This window comes from Olea europaea, chromosome 16, assembly GCF_002742605.1.
Source record: "Olea europaea var. sylvestris chromosome 16, O_europaea_v1, whole genome shotgun sequence".
Classification (NCBI taxonomy): domain Eukaryota; kingdom Viridiplantae; phylum Streptophyta; class Magnoliopsida; order Lamiales; family Oleaceae; genus Olea; species Olea europaea.
This window is the reverse complement of record NC_036252.1, coordinates 19,680,272-19,698,161: the sequence shown is the minus strand read 5'-3', so window position 1 is coordinate 19,698,161 and position 17,890 is coordinate 19,680,272. Positions and strand designations below refer to the sequence as shown.

General features: G+C 34.6%; 1 protein-coding gene across 1 annotated transcript; it reads right to left on the bottom strand.

The window, feature by feature from the left end:
- Positions 1-3,307: 3,307 nt before the first annotated feature.
- On the bottom strand, positions 3,308-17,574 carry LOC111412432 (intracellular protein transport protein USO1-like). Its single transcript, XM_023043361.1, has 3 exons — positions 17,428-17,574; positions 3,657-5,267; positions 3,308-3,517 (listed from the first exon to the last, which is right to left on the bottom strand). Exons 1-3 carry the CDS (start codon positions 17,509-17,511, stop codon positions 3,494-3,496), a joined length of 1,719 nt encoding a protein of 572 aa, XP_022899129.1. The 5' UTR covers positions 17,512-17,574; the 3' UTR covers positions 3,308-3,493.
- Between the last annotated feature and the right edge of the window lie 316 nt (positions 17,575-17,890).

The window sequence follows — 17,890 nt, the reverse complement described above, 5'->3', positions numbered from 1 at the left end:
TGAAGAATTACATTCATATGATTTTGAAGGTAATATTGAATAAACTTTGTTTTTGAGGTTGAACTTTGAATTTGAGTAGATTTTTAGTTCATTTATATTTGAAGCAGGTTTGGATAGATTGTGATGAATTTGTGTATAAATGCATGAAAGAACTGTTATTAAATTTTGGATTAGCTCTAAAATTAAATGACACACTCTTTCCCTTTGATTTTCTTAGATACCATCAACGAGTTTGACAAAATGTCTCAATTGAAATTTACATTTACATTTAAAGACATGATGTATTTAAATAAACATCATATGACTTTTTATATAAATTGTGGAGGCATCCTTATTAAGTTTATTGACTAATTCGACAAATTTGAACAACGCCCAATTATGTAAATATGAAAACTCTCTGCATAAGTGTGTATTCTCTAAGTTTTTGTAGTCCATACAATAAAATTGCAAATGAAGGGTAAAGTTTTGGAGTACTACTTGTTGCTTTCGTCTGGAAATTTTAAGAATTCCAGTATTGATATTTGTTCCATTTGATAAGATTTTCCTGAGTGATGTAAGATGTACGTGGTAAATAGTAGAGGATGATGTTAAGGTAGATGGCCTACAATTTTGAGAAACCAGCAGAGTAACACACTGGATCAGCTACTGAACCCGTGTGCAACTGGTATGTTGAAAACATTATCAAGGATGTCCATGGTGGATTGCTGCCGATATCCTCTTTGCACCATTGCACAGTGACTTTAAGAGCACTAAACCTCGTTGGAGGGTTAGTGATTGATCTTAGGGAATTGAAAGATTTTGTTCATATTTTTGGTGCCCATGGAGTCGACAGATTGGATATTCTGATGAAAGAGCACACAACTACACTCCTAAATGACATCAACACCTCATTGGGGGCAAATTGTGAGAATTTGGAGGCAATTGTTGGAAGCATGCATTCTGGTGACAGAAGAGAAACAGAAGCAAATATTAAGCAGATTGTTGATATGAACAAAATGGTTGGGTTCTGTATTCAGGGAGGTCAAGCAATTGCTTTTGATTCCCTTTTAGCAAAAGCTGATGGTTCTGTGCTTGAAGAAGGTGCACCTTTGGTCCATTCACTGCTAGCAGGATTTGCTAAACATTTACCTATTAACATGCCTGAGAAGAAAGAGATTCGGAGGATGAGAAGAGCGACAAAAGGTGTTAATATTGTTGGAGACCATTTTTTGAGTCACTTTTTTTTTTTTTTTAAATTTGTTACTTTTTGCGTGTTTTGTCACTTTTATTTTTATTTTTCGTCACTTTTTTTTTTTAATTTGTACCACTCTTTTGAATCTGTCAGTTTAAAAAAAAAAAAAAACAAAATTTGTCACTTTTTTCGAATTTTTGTCACTTTTTTTTAGTGGTTGTCACTTTCTTTTTTTTTGAATTTCTTTCTTTTTTTTTTTTTTTTTTCTTTTTTTTTTTTTTTTTTTTTTTTCTTTTTTAATGTTTTTTTTTTTTTTTTTTTTTTTTTTTTTTTATAGTATTTGTCACTTTTTTTCGAATTTTTGTCACTTTTTTTTAATGGTTGTCACTTTCCTTTTTTGAATTTCTTCACTTTTTGAGTGTTTCTCACTTTTTTTGAGCACTTTTTTTAAAATTCTGTCACATTTTTTTTAAAATTTTCTGTCACTTTTTTTTTTTGAATTTGTATAACTTTTTTGAATTTGTGTCATTTTTCAAGTAATTGTCAATTATTTTATTTTATTTTTGTCACTTGTTTTTAGTGTTTGTCATTTTTCTCAATTGTCTTTTTGAAATTTCTATTACTTTTTTTAGTGATAAACATCATTTTTTAATAAAAGTGACATTGCATGTAAATTTTTAATAAAAAAGTGATACTAAACTTTTAAAAGTGACATCGTGTCACAATTTTATTTTTTATTTTTAAAAAGTGACACAATTTTTATAAAAAAAGTGACATTGTGTCATTTTTTAATTTTACAAAATATTTTTTTAATTCAAAAAAACTTTACATATGATTTTTCAAAAGACCTATAAATTTTAGCTTATATTTGTGCGTTGCCCAATTTCTAATAAGCTCATTTGGATTAAAGAAACCCATAAAAGACCCATTCTTCTTTTTAGAATTCATAATTATATTTAATTAATTAACTTTAATTAAATGTAATTTGATGGTTACAAATCTCTTTATAAATAAGGCCAAAAGTCCATAAAAAAAATATTGCAAAAGAAATTCCATAGTCGGCAGAAGAGAAGAAACTCTCTTAGCCTAAGTTCGAGAAATACCAAGAAAATCGAATTCTTCTTCAAATAAAAGCAAATTCAAGTCTTGAAGTCCAATACAAACAAGTCAAATTGGGTAGAGTGACTATTTAAGTATTTTCTATTGAATGATTAAAATTTGAGTTCAGTACGGCTAAACTTCGAAATTTGTTATTAGTTCACAGAATCGTTGAAAAAAATAAAATTTTAGTTAGTGAGAATAATTAGAGAGGTAAAATGGTCATTTATGCTCGTACCTACTTATCGGATATTGGACGGGGATAAAATATGCATACAGCAGGTCAGAGGAAAGTATTACAGATTTATTGGCTTCTGTGATCTTATATATTTCGAGAGTTCAGTCTTTTACCTTTAGTGGAAAAAACAAAGACTAATAATTAGATTTGGTGGTTTAGAGTCGATTAGACATATCTAATTATTGGAGCTTGGATAATATATATCCGAATATGTCACTATGGTAGGTTCATGAAGTATTGGAACTTAATTACGATAAGTATAATAGTTTTGAGTTTAACTGTAATTACAATAAAGTTTTGTACTTAGTTGTAATTATTATGAAAGTTGAAAATTTGATTATAATTGTAATTGAAGTTCTACGACTATACATGTAATAAAATGTAAATTAATTGAATTTGAACTTTAATTAAAATTTCTACTTGGATTTTAATTAGAACTCCTAATTGAATGTAGAATTATTATTATATAAGAATTGAAACTCTTCTATCTCTATAAATATAGATTAGATGGATCCTAGACATCCTGTGAAATTGTATAACATTCGTAATACATGATTTCATGATGTTTGAATTTTGGAAAGAAAAAATAGAGAAAAAAATTATTTGTTCTTTCTTGATTTTTCAATTGTCCAGTTCATTAATTAATTTCTTGATTTAATAAAAGAAGATGACCACCCATTGGTCCAGTCTTGATTTTGGAGAATACCATAGAAGATTTGGAGGTTTAAAACATCAAGTTTTTGGAAATAAAAGCTTCAAGTTCGTGAACCAAAAACTAGAAGTTCGTGGTTTAGAATTAATTCAAGAATTGATCATTGAATTTAGCTAAATATACAAATTCTTTATTAGTGATATAACATACACTTAAATATTTAGATGATTTTGTTTATTGAATTAAATATTTTTTTTTAATTTATGGATAATTTTGCCTCTGCATTTCAACACAAGCCACGTGACTTCACGTCTTCAAACTCCCAGATCATTAATCATTGGATTTTGCAGTCGTGATCCTACAAGAAGATCAACCTCTAAGGTATTTCTCATAAATATAATTTTAACAATTTTAATACACGAAATTTGACATCCAATAAGAAAACCATTAATTGATGGGAAAGTTTTTTTTGAGATAGATTGTGCTAGAGTACTAACCTGAAGTCTCCGTTTCAAATTTTCTGTTTCCTGTTTTGCAGACTGAAACTTTTCTTCTGCATCGTTTTTCTCAGAAGTAACAGTTGACAGTTGGGTTTTCAAATCACTTAACTTGGACATATATGAAGTCAGTTCTTGATTAAGCTTTGATTTTTCCTCAACTTCTCTTTCCAACTGTGCTTTTGCCCATGAAACGCGGGCTTCGGCTTCTAATTGAAGTTCTGTGGCTCTTGCGTGCTGCTTTGTTAATTCAGCGATAGTGCTCATGTGAGAAGCAAGCTGCTTATCAGAGACTTCCTTCTCAGATAGAGCCAAATTCAACTTTTCGTCAAGTTCTTTGACCTGTTTACAGAGCTGTAATTTGGTGTCGGCTAACAATTCCTTCTCTGCAACATACTGTTCAGCTTTACGTTCTGCATCCAAAATATTTTGTTTCAAGTCTTCATTGGCATTCTCAGAAGAAGCTAGCTTCACTACAATCTGATCAAGCTCTTTCTTGACATCTGCATATCTTTCATTTGCTTCAGCTAGCTGCTCATGATAACTTTTAACTTGATCTTCAAGACTCGTTAATTTCTCTTTCAAAGATTTTGCCTCAGAATCTTTTCTGGTGAAATTATCTACTGCTTCTTGGAGTTTCTGCTCTGATTCCCTTGTTAGAGTTCTGTGTAATGATTCAAGCTCTATGCCTCTCGCAGTAGTTTTCTCCAACACTTCTCCCTGTTCGTGTAACTGCCCCTCGGCTGACTTGAGCTTCTTAATAACTTCATTTTCTATCATTCCTGCAGTGTTGAGGTCATTTTCGATGCTCTCCAATTTCTGTTGAGAAATACTCAATTCATTCCTCAAAATCTCAAAAAGATTTTCAGCTTCAGATAGCTTCTCATTTGAGGTTTTCGTGGTGTCTTTTAAATTTCTATTCTCCTCTGTGGTCATATGCAATTGCTTGGTCAGTTCTTTTTCCTTTCGAGTGGCTGCCTGTAATGCAACCTCTAGGCTTGAAGTTTTCCCTCGATCAGCCTCAAGTTGTGCTTCAAGTTCAGAAACCTTCAGAGTGCTTTTCAAGGATTCTGCTTCTGCAGCCCGACATTGTTCTTCAAGTTCCTTGATCCTATGTTTTTCTGTTTCAAGAAGTAACTCTAATTCGCTTACTTTTTTACCAGCCTCAACTGCCTTAGCATGTGATATCTGCATTAGATCCTCAAGTTCGACGCTACGCTGATGGGTTGTATTGGCTCTTCCCTCATGCTCAGCACATTTGTCCATGGCATTCTTGAGTTCTAGCTGAAGGTCGGAATACCGAGCAGTTGATATTTCCAATTCCTCGGTCAATTCATTGATGCGAGCTTCCTTTGATGCTAGCCTCTGCTCCACCTCTTGCACTTGTGATTTCGAATGCTCCAACTTCCCTTGAGCTGTAGCTAATTCGGCAGCAGTACTCTTCAGTGCCTCTTCTACTTTCTGATTTTCTGCAATCTTCTTGTACAAGCTTTTCAGTACAAGTTTTTCATCTGCCGTTGAGATTGATTCGACAGTGATGGCATCAAAAGACGACTCCTCTATTTTAATGACCTCACCATTAAGGGCTGTTTCAATGTTCTCTACTTTCACCTGAAATAAAATTAACAAAGAAAAACGTACGACTTTCAAAGAGAACTGCAAGAATATCTCAGCTCAAGATGCTGTATCGATAGAAATGCCTAGTGATACAGGTTGATACAACAAAAGAAACCTGAGACCATCGAACTAATATCTTATTTCGACTTAAAAAATTGGGACATACCATTTTTAGACGAATAATGCTCATTGTACATTCAAACCTTGACATCATGCTTGACACTCCATTGTTTTCAAAAATGGAGTTGGCGGGAACGTGAGTTTTTCTAAAAAAATTGTCCAATGTGATATTGCCACGTGGTACAATGTGAAGAATGATGTCAAATGCAATGTACAAATAGTATGATCGTTTTTAGAACCAACACTTTCTTGAATCAATCATGCTATGAGTATATTATGATTTACATTATTGTTTACATTCTTCCACATGGGCACTATCATCTCCTTTGATTTCTCCAAATGCAGCATTGTATTTTGAACAAATATAAATAAATTTATGTTATTTAAATATTATATAAATACAATTAATATTTAATCAAATATTAAAATGTACCTTAATCACGGATATATTATAAATTGAGTCCTTAAGTTGTTACATATAGAATTTTTTTTTTAATTTTATTTTAAAGTGATCAAAGCTAATTGTCCATGACCACTAAATAAAGGTGAACACTTGATTTTGATAAGGTTGTATTATCTATATTAAAGTCTATAAACTTTAGTAATAAAAATAACAATAATAATAAATATTATTGGATAGGACAATGTAATATTTAATACTATCATGATCATAGAGAACTAAATGTTACGATTATAACAATTTGAGCCTTGTATCCAAGTTATCATACCATACATACTATTCGCTATGGAAAAGCCCGAGTTCATCTTATCCCTCACGATTTTTTTTCGCACCCTAGAATTCGAACCCAAAACTTCATCTTATGACAGACTTAAGTTGTAGACTCAACTCATACAACTTAAGTCTTTCATAAGGCAGAGGTTTTGGGATCGAATATTGTGGATGCAACAGAAAGCCATGAGGGTTAAGATGAGCTCAAACTCTTCGAAAGCGAACAATATATATGATATAATGGTTTGGGCACGAGCTTCGAATCGTTAACAAAAATGCATATTTTTTGTAACGATCTAAGCTTCGTGCCCAATCATTAATTTATGTACTGTTTGTTGTGAAAGAGATTGCTCTTATCTTACCCTCATTATTTTTTTGTCGCATCCCCTAGAATTCAAACACAAGATATCTACCTTATGAGAGATTTAAATGAACTCTAGTACCAATTAAGGTAAGTTAAAGATCGGGCACGAGACTCGAACATAAGACATCTTCCTTACAAGAACTTTAAGATGAACTCTAGTACCAATTAGGGTAAGTTAATGAACGGACACTAGACTCGAGTCATTATAACAATATGCATTTTTGCAACGATGCTGCCTTTATATCTAAGCCGTTAACGTATTTTCCAGAAAGCTTAAACCCATTTTATCTTTCACGACTTTGTGAAGTGTCCTCAGGATTTGAATTCAAGAACTCTACTTTATGAGACACCTAAGTTGAATTTTTGTACTAATTGAACTTTTTTATAATAACCCGAGCATAAAACCCAGCCGTTAGGATTTTTTTTTACCCCTCATGAATTTTTGTCACATTCCTAGGATTGGAACCCAAGACATTTGCCTTATGAGAGATTTAAGATGAACCCTAGTATCAATTAGGTAAGTTAACGGTGGGGTGTGAGACTCGAGTCATTATAAAAAGTACGCATTTTTCGTAACGATGCTACCTTTATATCGAAGCCGTTAACATATTATTCGTTATAGGAGAGCCTGAACCCATCTTCTCCTCATAACTTTTTGTTTCGTCCTTAAGATTCAAACCAAGACCTCTACTCTATGAGAGATTTAAGTTGAATCCTATACTAATTGAACATTTTTAACAACCTGAGCATTGTACCCGGTCATTATCTTACGTACCATTTGTTTTAGTAGTGTTTGGGCCCATCTTCCCTTCACCACTTTCTATCACGTTCCTCGAGATTCAACTTAAGTCTACCATAAGGCAAAAGTCTTGATTTTGAATCCTAGAGAAAGCTATGAGGGATAAAATGGGCACATGTTTTCTTAGAGTGGACAATATATAAGTTAACGGTAAGGAATGAGGCTCGGGTTGTTACTGGGATTTAACTTTAGTCTCTTATAAGATAGTGGTCTTTTATTCGAATCATGTGGGACATGACATAAAGCTTGACGAGTAAGATGCTCCTAGGCTCTCATAGAGCTCATAGCACATAAGTTAACAACCGGGCATAATGCTCGGGTCATTACAAGGTAGTCAAACATACATCTAAATCTTGAAAACATATAGTAAGATTAATTATATGGCCCCCATTTGTTTGGAATTAAAATGAAATTTTTAGTTGATTTTGATGAAAATTGATGAAATGTATGGTTAAAAAGTTATGGATTCCATGAGAAAGTGGTTAAAATTAATTGTTGACTTTGATTAAAATATAAATTTTAAGCAGTATCAAATAACTTGTTACTTTGGTAATTATAACGGAACTTCTAATATTATATGACAAATTAGAAGCTACTGATCAGAAGAGTTACTTATAATTATTTTATCGATTGACAGAGACAAGTTGTTAAATACATGTCAATAGGAATTAATTATTTAAAAGCTTTGATAATTTCAATTATATAAAAAAACCATATCGATCATTGGTGGACATAGTCCAAACTAATTGATTAATCTTAAATGATCAAGAATTAATTTAATTGATGCTTAAATTAATTGTATCTGTTCAAGTCCCTTCATTGGTTTTCAAGGAAGTTATAATTTAACGAGGACTACACAATTAAATATCTATAATTAATATGAACATATTACGTAATGTTTTAGTTAAGAATAAATCTCCCTGTCTTGGGTTGGGGACAGGGTTAAAAATAAGGGCGCCATTGGAGGGGTGCTAGCTAGGGGTAGGCGCCCCTCCAATAGGGGGCACCATGTGGCGCCCCTGTTTTTAACCCGATCCCCAACTCAGGACAGGGAGCATCTCTATTTAGTTAACATGACATCCATATTGTCTAGATACATTCCAAATCTTTTTAAAATTTGACATGTGATAAGGAAAATTATGGGGACAAAAGGAACGTTTCCTATTCTATTTCAATTTACTTTTTGTTATACCCCTGTTTTGTTTAAGCCCCATTTTTTAAAACTTCATTTTTTCTTAAAGTTATCTTCAACAACATTTTCTCACGTAAAATAATTTACACGTAAATTCAAAACTTTTTTCTACTTTTTAAGTACACGTTCTTAAAAAATTATTATTGCAAAATTTATTTATCCCAAAAAATGGGGCTCAAATAGGGACTATGATTGATTGAAATTATTCATTCATTAGTGTCCACACATTAAATAGAGATAAAAAAGTGTAGTATTCTTGAGGTTCTTGAAAACATTAAAGAAGTCTTGGAGATACTTATGTTGACCTCATTTTTTGTTGGGTTGACATGGCCAATAGGTACATCTCCATGTATATAACTCATTGCATGCTAGAAACACAGTTAGTTAATCATGGCTTTCTTCAATGATGGGGAGTCCGCCTCAAGCACTTGGACTGTGGAGTCAGTCGATGGCGATATAAATAACAGGGTGCTTAAGAATAGTAGAGCTGGGTGTATATTTTTAGTATATGATAGCATTACCTTCAAATCGTTAAGTATGTGAGTTTATATAGTGGTAGAAGTGGAGTGCTGACTAGGATGGGAAGATACATGGCTACATCTGAAGGTAAAGGTGCACTATGTCTCCTCCTAGGCATTGATCCAACAATCATAGTTTAACGAGCATTTAAAGTTCTAAAATATGGCCTAGTGACTTGAACTTTAATGCCAACTTAATCAATCATTAAGATTTGTTTAGAAAAGATCTTGAATTACTTTGGAGACTCAGAGGCTCTGACCTGGCCTTGGGCAGAAGTGATTCGACATGGAGCCTCGAATAAGGCGAATTGTCACCTCGGCTAAGTAGGAGGTAACATGGAGGAAAAGTGGGCACTATTGATTTGGAGCCAAGAGGTGTAACAATAGTCCCACAAGTCCATGTCTAAATATTTATGTAATGTGTGGAATTTGTGTAGGTGATGCATAGTTTGGAGTATTTTGCCTTTCGTTGGTCGTGCATTTCAAACACAACACAATAGTTCCCGAAATCCATGGATAGGTACTTATATAATGCGTGAACTTTCTATGCTGGGGTGAGTTAAAGCATATAGTACCTTGCCTAATTATCTTGTATGCCAGTGTAGGCCCTCCAGAGTGGTTGCGACATACCCCTCGTGAATTTCTTGGAGGGCACTCTTTTTGTGCATTGAAGGAGAAGAGATGAGAAGTCTCTTTTATATAAGACATCATCTTTTAAAAATAAAAGTGTGCAACTTTTCTCATAAGTTTGTGGGATTCATATTGTTTTCAGGTAGGATCTGATCTTTGATGAAGGCTATAACTAGCTACTTCCACGTCGGGGTGCCTTTTACCTACATCGTTTCTTCTTGCTTAGAAATGGACAACATAACAAGGTGCTCAATTGGAATGACCTTGAGCATTTCGGAGTCTCACTACTAGCCAGCTTAGACTAGGCATTGACATGGGCATTTTGACGTGTGGGATTTGTGCCAACTCAAATTTTTCGAAGCAATGGAGGAGATCCATGACGAGTTTGAGGTATGCAATCATGCTCTTGTCTTGGGCAATAAAATTGACATTAACCTAGCTAACTACTAGTTGGGAGTCCAGTTAGAAGTGCCTCATATTCATCAACATTTCCTTAGCTAACTTGAGTCTAGTTAGAAGTGCCTCATATTCATCAACATTATTGGAAGCTTTGAATTCGAGCTTTACTACATAATTGAGCTTGTGGCTTTCTAAACAAATGAAAACCGTTCCTGCCCTAGAGCCGATTTTCTAGAGGAGCCATCGACAAAAAGGATCCATATGGGGGCTCTCCTGGTTCCATGGCCACTTCTATTCAGGGGGATTAGTAAATTCTACTACACAATCTGTAAAGGCTTGACCCTTTATGGAAGTCTTTGGTTTTAAAACTAGGTCGAACTCGCTAAATTCTACAGCCCATTTCAACAATCTTCCTGAAGCATCAGGCCTTTGCAGCACTTGCTTGAATTGAAAGTTCATTAGCATGTACATGCTATGGGCCTAAAAGTATGGTTTCAACTTTCTAGAAATGGTGATTAGGGAGAGGGCTAGTTTTTCCACGTCTGGGTAGCAAGCATTTGCTTGTAAGAGGGCTTTACTTACACAATCTACTGGCAATTGATGGGTGGCTTCTTCTCTTACAGGAGCTGAACTAATAGCATCTTTAGATACAATCAAATAGAGTAATAGCTCTCGTTAACCTTTGGTTTGGAGAGGAGATAGACCTGCCCGAGGTGTTTCTTTAGCTACTCGAACTTTTTCGTACTTAGTAGTCCAATAGAACTTCTTTCCTCATTTAAGAACCTTGAAGAATGGGAGGCATTTCTCAGTAGCTTTTGAGATGAAACGATTTAAGACTGCCATTTGCCCATTGAGACTTTGCATTTATTTGAACTTTTGAGGAGACCTCATTTCAATTAAGACTTTGATCTTCAATGGATTGGCCTCAATTCCTCTTCGATTGACTATGTAGTCTAGGAAATTTCAGAGACGACACTAGACCCACACATGAGAGGGTTTAGCTTCATTCAGTATCTCTTCAAGATTTGGAAAGTGGCATCTAATTGCTTAACATGGTCTCCAATTTTGACTCCTTACCAGCATATCATCAATGTAAACTTCCATAATTTTACCAATGAGGTTTGTAAACCTCCTATTGACCAACCTTTGATAGGTAGTTCCAGCATTTTTAATCCAAACGACATCACTTTATAACAATACAAGCCTCTATCTGTAATAAATGATGTGTTTTCATCTGCAAGGTACATTGAGAATTTGATTGTAGCATCCATGAAACTTAATAGCTCATGCCTTTTAGTTGAATCCACAAATTGGTCTATTCTTAGGAGTGGAAAGCTATCCTTTGAATAAGCTCGATTGAGGTTAGAGAAATATATACATACTCTCCATTTATCGTTGTGCTTCTTTACATGAATAGGGTTAGATATCTACTTCGGATATATGGTCTCTTTAATGAAGCCATTATTGATCAATTTCTCTATTTCCTCCTTTAAGGCCTCATACCTCTCAGGGTTTGGGGCTCTCCTCTTTCGTCTATGTGGGGGCGTACCTAGGATCAATCTTCAAGTGATGCAACTTATCTTTGGGTCGATGCACACCATGTTTTCGTGCCTCCATGCAAAGATATCCAAGTTACTTTGTAAGAAGGTTTTGAGCTTTTCTTTAGTTTCGTGTGATAGATCTTTTCCCAATTTTAATACCTTGGTAGGGTCTTGAGGGGTTATAGGGAAACTTTTCAGTTCTGCCATCAGAGCTATTTTTTATTCGGATTCAATTATACGTGGGTCTAGTACATCATAAACAATTCCTTCTTGTTGCTTCCCTTATTCAAGGACTTTTTCCACTTCGATATCTTTTCCTTGTTTAGGGGTGTTCTGTTGTTCAGGGACGTCAAATATCTTAGTGTCAAATAACACCACATTAACACTATGGGGTTCCGCCTTCCTTAAGGAGTTGAGGTAGTACTTCCTCAACCCCATTTGGTTACCTTTAATCTCAGCAATATTGTGTTTAGCAAAAACTTCATACATAGATGACAAATGGAGGCAATTGCCCATAAATCCTTCAGAAAGGCCGGCCTAGTCTCCACGATAATAGGACCTGTGATCCACTATCAAGAATTCCATGAAATGATGGGCAGCTAATGGAGGTGTCCCCACCTTGACGGCAAGAGTGATTCTTTCCCTTGGAATGATACTATTTCCTGTGAATCTATGCAGAGGAGAAGTCATAGGTGTTAAGTCATGATCTACCGTCATCTTATCATAGGTGGAACCTAACAATATGTTAACCAAATTCTTGTTATCTATTAGCATATGCCTCAGCCTATTATGGGCTATCACTATTCTTACCACTAGAGCATCGCAACGAGGATAATGCACCCTACTGTATCTTCTCAGGTAAAAGTGATGGGCTCCACTAGCCTCATCCTTTGGGATTGATTAACTATGTAATTAGCCATGGTGGCTCTTTGGCTTCTCCAATGTAGGTTTCAATATATTTTTTTTTTTTGGGACTTACCTCATATATGTGGACCTCTAGTGATTGTATCTATCTCCCGGATGGGAGCATTGACCACTTTGATTGGAGGATTTCTCATTTGCCTTTGACCATCCTAAGGTCTTTCTCTACCTTTATCTCTTCTGTAACAAAGTGAATTTTTCCTAGGAGGTTGCCTTATCTCATCTCTCCTAGGGGATTGATCGTGCCTCGAAGGAGGAGGATAACCGTAGGGGGTGATTTTCTCTCATGGTATCGCAAAGATTTCTCCGTTCCATGGAGTGAGGGGCATTTCTACATTCTCTTGTATTATGACAATAGAATCGGTGATAAGTACAATAATGTTGTACCTCGACGTCGAACCTATTTTTAGGTCGACCACCTCTTTCTCTATTTCTTTGATAAGAGGGTCTCTTGGAAAGTTCCAGGTCCAGGGTTTCCATTTTGTCCAACCTCTTCATAAACTCGGGTCGGCACAGTATTTAGAGTAGCAGTGGCTAAGGTTGGTCCTGAAGTGAGGGCTGCTACATTTTTTGCTTTAGTCCATTGTTAGTTTAACAAATGAGATATGGGTCTCTTTTCCATTTGCTTCTGAGGTGATGAGAGTCCTTAAGCTTTCCTATTTCAATGATCAGTCATCTCCTCATTAATGATTTCAACTATCATCATTTCCACCAGTTCATTATATGTGGTAGTTCCTATCTCGTACATCCCTCCAGAACAGGGTGTTTATGTTAAGGCCTCTTTTTAGAGCAAAATGTGCCTCTCCGATCTTTTTGTAGTAGGTCATCTCATCAATAAAACGGGCCAAGTAGTTTTTTAACGTTCCACCAGCCGCTTGCCTCGTGTCTTGGGGTCATTGAATATGAGCTTATCCATGTTTCTTTTCAAGTATTGATTTGAGAAAGCTTTCAGCTTTCTTTAGGTCGGGCCATCTCCCAATGCTTCGTGCGGTATTTTGCTATACCAGACTTTTCCTGTTCCACTTAGAGTTAAGTGAAAGGCTCGACACTTCAAAGTATGTGAGGTGCCTCTTAGGCTCATTTGTATTTTGCAATTATTCAGGTTCTTTTTCAAATCACCTATTCCTTTGTACCTTGGGATCTTTGGGGGTAGGAAATTGATTGACAGGGAAAAACTATGGAGCTCTTGGGAGAAAGGAAGGTCATCATCGTCATCGTTTCATAGGACTGACACAGTCTATTAGAATCCTCCTTATTAGCTTGACATCGAGGCAGAAGTTGGGATGGTCCCATATGAATTCTAAAGTTTACCATATTCCTCTTCTCACTCCAATTTCTAGGCATGTTGGGCCCGATCCTGTTGAAGACATTGGCAGAGCTTTGATGTCTTCACCCTCGCTCATACTCAAGAGAAAAGTTATCTTCTCTAAAGTACGGGTCATTAGCAGGTCACATAGAAGCATAATTGGCGGACATGTCTACTTCCACATCCCTTTCGACCAGACTAACACTTTCTGCGTCTACCAAAATGTGCCTTTTGGCTTTGTACTTCCTCCTCCTCTTGTTGTAGGCAAATCTTAGCCAAGGGACATTCTAACTCATGCATGGCAATATTTTATGTTGCAATACTTTTCAGATTGGCAGCCAGTTGGGCCACTTATGCAACTACGCGTGCAACTCTCCTGCCACCTAGATGGTGGCAATGGTAGTGGTGTGGCCTTTGGTGATTGATATTAGTTCAGAGGACCTCTTCTTCGGAGGCCTCTCTTACTCTCCTTGGATTTACTTATTCGTTACTTGAACTTGTGATGGGTGAATATCTCTTTTCTTCAAATAGTATGCACCCAAAACACTAAAGAAGCACTGCAAACAATCATTTCCAAACAACTTTCAGTTGTCCTTTATTCAAGAACAAAACATTTCTTCAAGGGAAAAGTTAACGCTCTTCTTTCGACAAGCTTTTTCATGGGATTCTTGTAGTTATAGTGTGATTTTCCATGGACATCGTCAATCTATCGACCTCATTTTTTCCAGGATGACGTGAACAACAGGTATCATCTCTACGTAGATAACTCTTTGTGCACTAGAACACACAGTTTGTTACTTGTGGCTTTCTCCATTGATGGGAGTTGATCGCAAGCATTCTGAATGTCAAGTCAGTCAATGGCGATATAAAAAACAAGGTGCTTGAGAATAGTAGAGATGGGTGTCAGTTTTTAGTATATGATAGCATTACCTTCAAATGGTTAAGTATGTGAGTTTATATAGTTGTGGAATTGGAGTGCAACCGTAGGATGGGAAGACATGTGGCTCTATCTAAAGGTAAAGGTGGACTATGTATCCTCCTAGGTATCAATCTATCAATCATGATTTAACGGGTAGTTAATTCTCTAAAATGTGGGCTGGTGGCTTGACCTTAATGTCAACTCAATCAATCATTAAGATTTGTTTAGAAAAGATCTTGAGTCAGTTTGGAGCCTCCATGGCTCCAACTCGGCCTTGGACAGAAGTGATTCGACATGGAGCCTCGAATAAGGTAAAGTGTCGCATCAGCTAAGTAGGAGCTGACATGGAGGGAAAGTGGCCTTGTTGATTTGCTTAGCTGGCCTCTTCAATGATGACCTGGATCTTGGAGCCAAGAGGCGAATACTAGACTGCATTAATTGTATGAGGTTTCAAGTACGACGCTTCAAGGGGACACATACTAAACATTTGTATGTTTAATTTGATTAAATACATATTATAAAACTCTAGTTGTTACATGATAAGTATATTTTGTACAATTATTTAGGTCGTCAAATTAGATTAATTGTTGTGTTTTAATAAATTATGACTTAATTATGTATATATTTCGTTTGTTAGGTAAAACTCGATGCAAAATGATGAAATTGGACAAGAGTAAGGCAAAGGGCTAAAATGAAGAAATTTAAAGTTTGGGAACTAGATGGTAAATATTCAATAATTGATTTGGACCACAAAATGATGAGTGACGTTCACATAGGATCAATTGATATAATTAGAAGTCAAATGAGTGAAATATAGTTAAAGTATTTTCACAAATCAATTCTAGCTGCACGAGTTGTGCTCTAGATTTTCAACCTCAAATTGAAATCCATTTTTTGCATAGTAAATGTCCAAATTGGAAACATGATACTTATATAATAATTGTAGCCCTTTGAGTTAGACTTCGAACGTACTTTTCGCCTCAATTTTATATCGGACAAAAAATATATAACAAAAATACTGATGGTTTTCAGATCCAACTAACTTCGTGCACAGAAGCCATCCTTTCACACAACCATAGGCATATGAGCAACTTCAACGCCATTGGATGAACATGGGAAAATTTTGGCTAGACATGAATCAGTTTCCTTATTCAATACAACTCTTTCATAAACTGATTTGCGGGAGTTTGTTGACCTAATTGTGCCTCTTATAAATATTGAACTTCGGCAAAACATTAGGGAATCTTTCTCTAGCATCTTAATAACATTCATATCACAAAATTCATTAAAACAAGAGCCCAAATCACAATTTTAAGAAAGAAGATTAAGCTAGCAAGGAATTAAAGAAACTGTACATTAGAATTCAAGGCGTGGATTCAAAAGCAAGACCAAGATATTGATTCTCCATCAAGATTCTTATATTGTTTTGTGATCTAGGTGATGTCCTTTCTTAATTTTTCATATAATTCATTTATAAACATGCTAGGCTAGATCATTATATGTATTGGATGAAGATGACCTTTCACTTATTTATTTTAATTCAATTTAAATAGCTTCGTTAATTCTTTTTTCTTGATTAATTGTGCATACTCATTGCATTATTTAATTGTTTGATCACCAATTAAGTAATCAGTTGCTTGTTATAATGTTGGAAATTTCATAATTAAGTAGAACACTGCATCATTCACACAGAGACAATAGATGTTAAGAATAAAATATATTGCATGTGCAATTACCTTAATAATTGTGTTATTAAATGTACCATCTCCTAGATAATCATGTAATTGAATGTGCTCTTCTCATTCGAATTTGGACTAGGATATGACTTGGTTTGTTTAGAATAAATTAATTTATCTTGAACAAGAAAGTTGAATATCATAAGATTATCTATTATCAAGAATGCATGAATAAAACTAGATTACATAATCGGGAATTGAAAATAGATAGCAATAGATGGATTCTAAATCCAATAAATCATTCATTCATTTAAGCAAACCAAGGCTTTTTACATAATTAGTAGAATAATTTAGAATAATAACAATAGATCATTTCCTCTCTGTTACATATTTTAAATTCTATGCAAGACTAGTATACTTGAATTAGAATTCATCACAGAACGGCATTCAAACCATCATGTATTACTTGTCAATGATCTCTTACGCTTGTGGGATTTATCCAAACATTACTCGTTGACAATCAATTCAATTTTTGATTCTTAAGTATTTCTTATTAATATATGGTAGTGCTTTTGAATTAAATCCCAACCAAATATATATATTTGGTTAAAGATGCTTGTACATTTAAAAATGCCTAAGAATATTGTCTTGAAAAATACAAAGCTGCTATATGTACATTCTTGATTTTGACACGTTAGTAGATGTCAAGCTTGATGTACAAAAGAAGTGTACAAATACTTTAATTCTAAAAAGTATAGTCTTTTTTAGAGTCAATTCCTGCAAAATATGCCCAAAAATATAAGGGCTACCGCACTTTTTGGGCCTTTTTAACCTAGTGAAATACTATTTTGCCCAAATTTATTTATTTTTTGTTGTTGTTGTTGTTGTTATTATTATTATTTGCATTAATAACACATTATTAACAATATAAAGGGCACTTCAATAATTCGTCATACTAAAGTTAGTGAATTTTCATAGTATACTTGTAAACACAGCTTATTCATACACACATGCATAGTTACAAAATGAAAAATTTTACCTTAGACGGATCGATATTTATCTCGTCCATCTCTGCGATATTAACCACCGGTGCTTCATGACTTGTCAATGTTTCTTCTTCCATGGCTGAACGAATTATATCTTACAAGAATTCTGGAGTTTCGAACAAATAAAATGAAAAATGAGAATTTGGATAACAGTATGACGAGAAACCTTGAAGTTCAAGCAAATGGAATTGATTTTAGTGCTCGAATAAATGCTTCAATCCTAATCGTACACGTTTCACTAAGCGTTTAAAATTTAATTGTCTAACAATATTTTCGTTGATCAAAAATAAAAATAAATACGTCAATTGTTTCAAAAGTAACTTCGGTCCTATTCTTACATTAAATAATTTTTAACCGATAAATACAACAAATAACTTCCCAATTGTGGTTGAAGTCTAAAGTCTAAAATTTAGAAAAATCCAATTTAAAATTTTCAAGAGTAATGCTATTTATCAC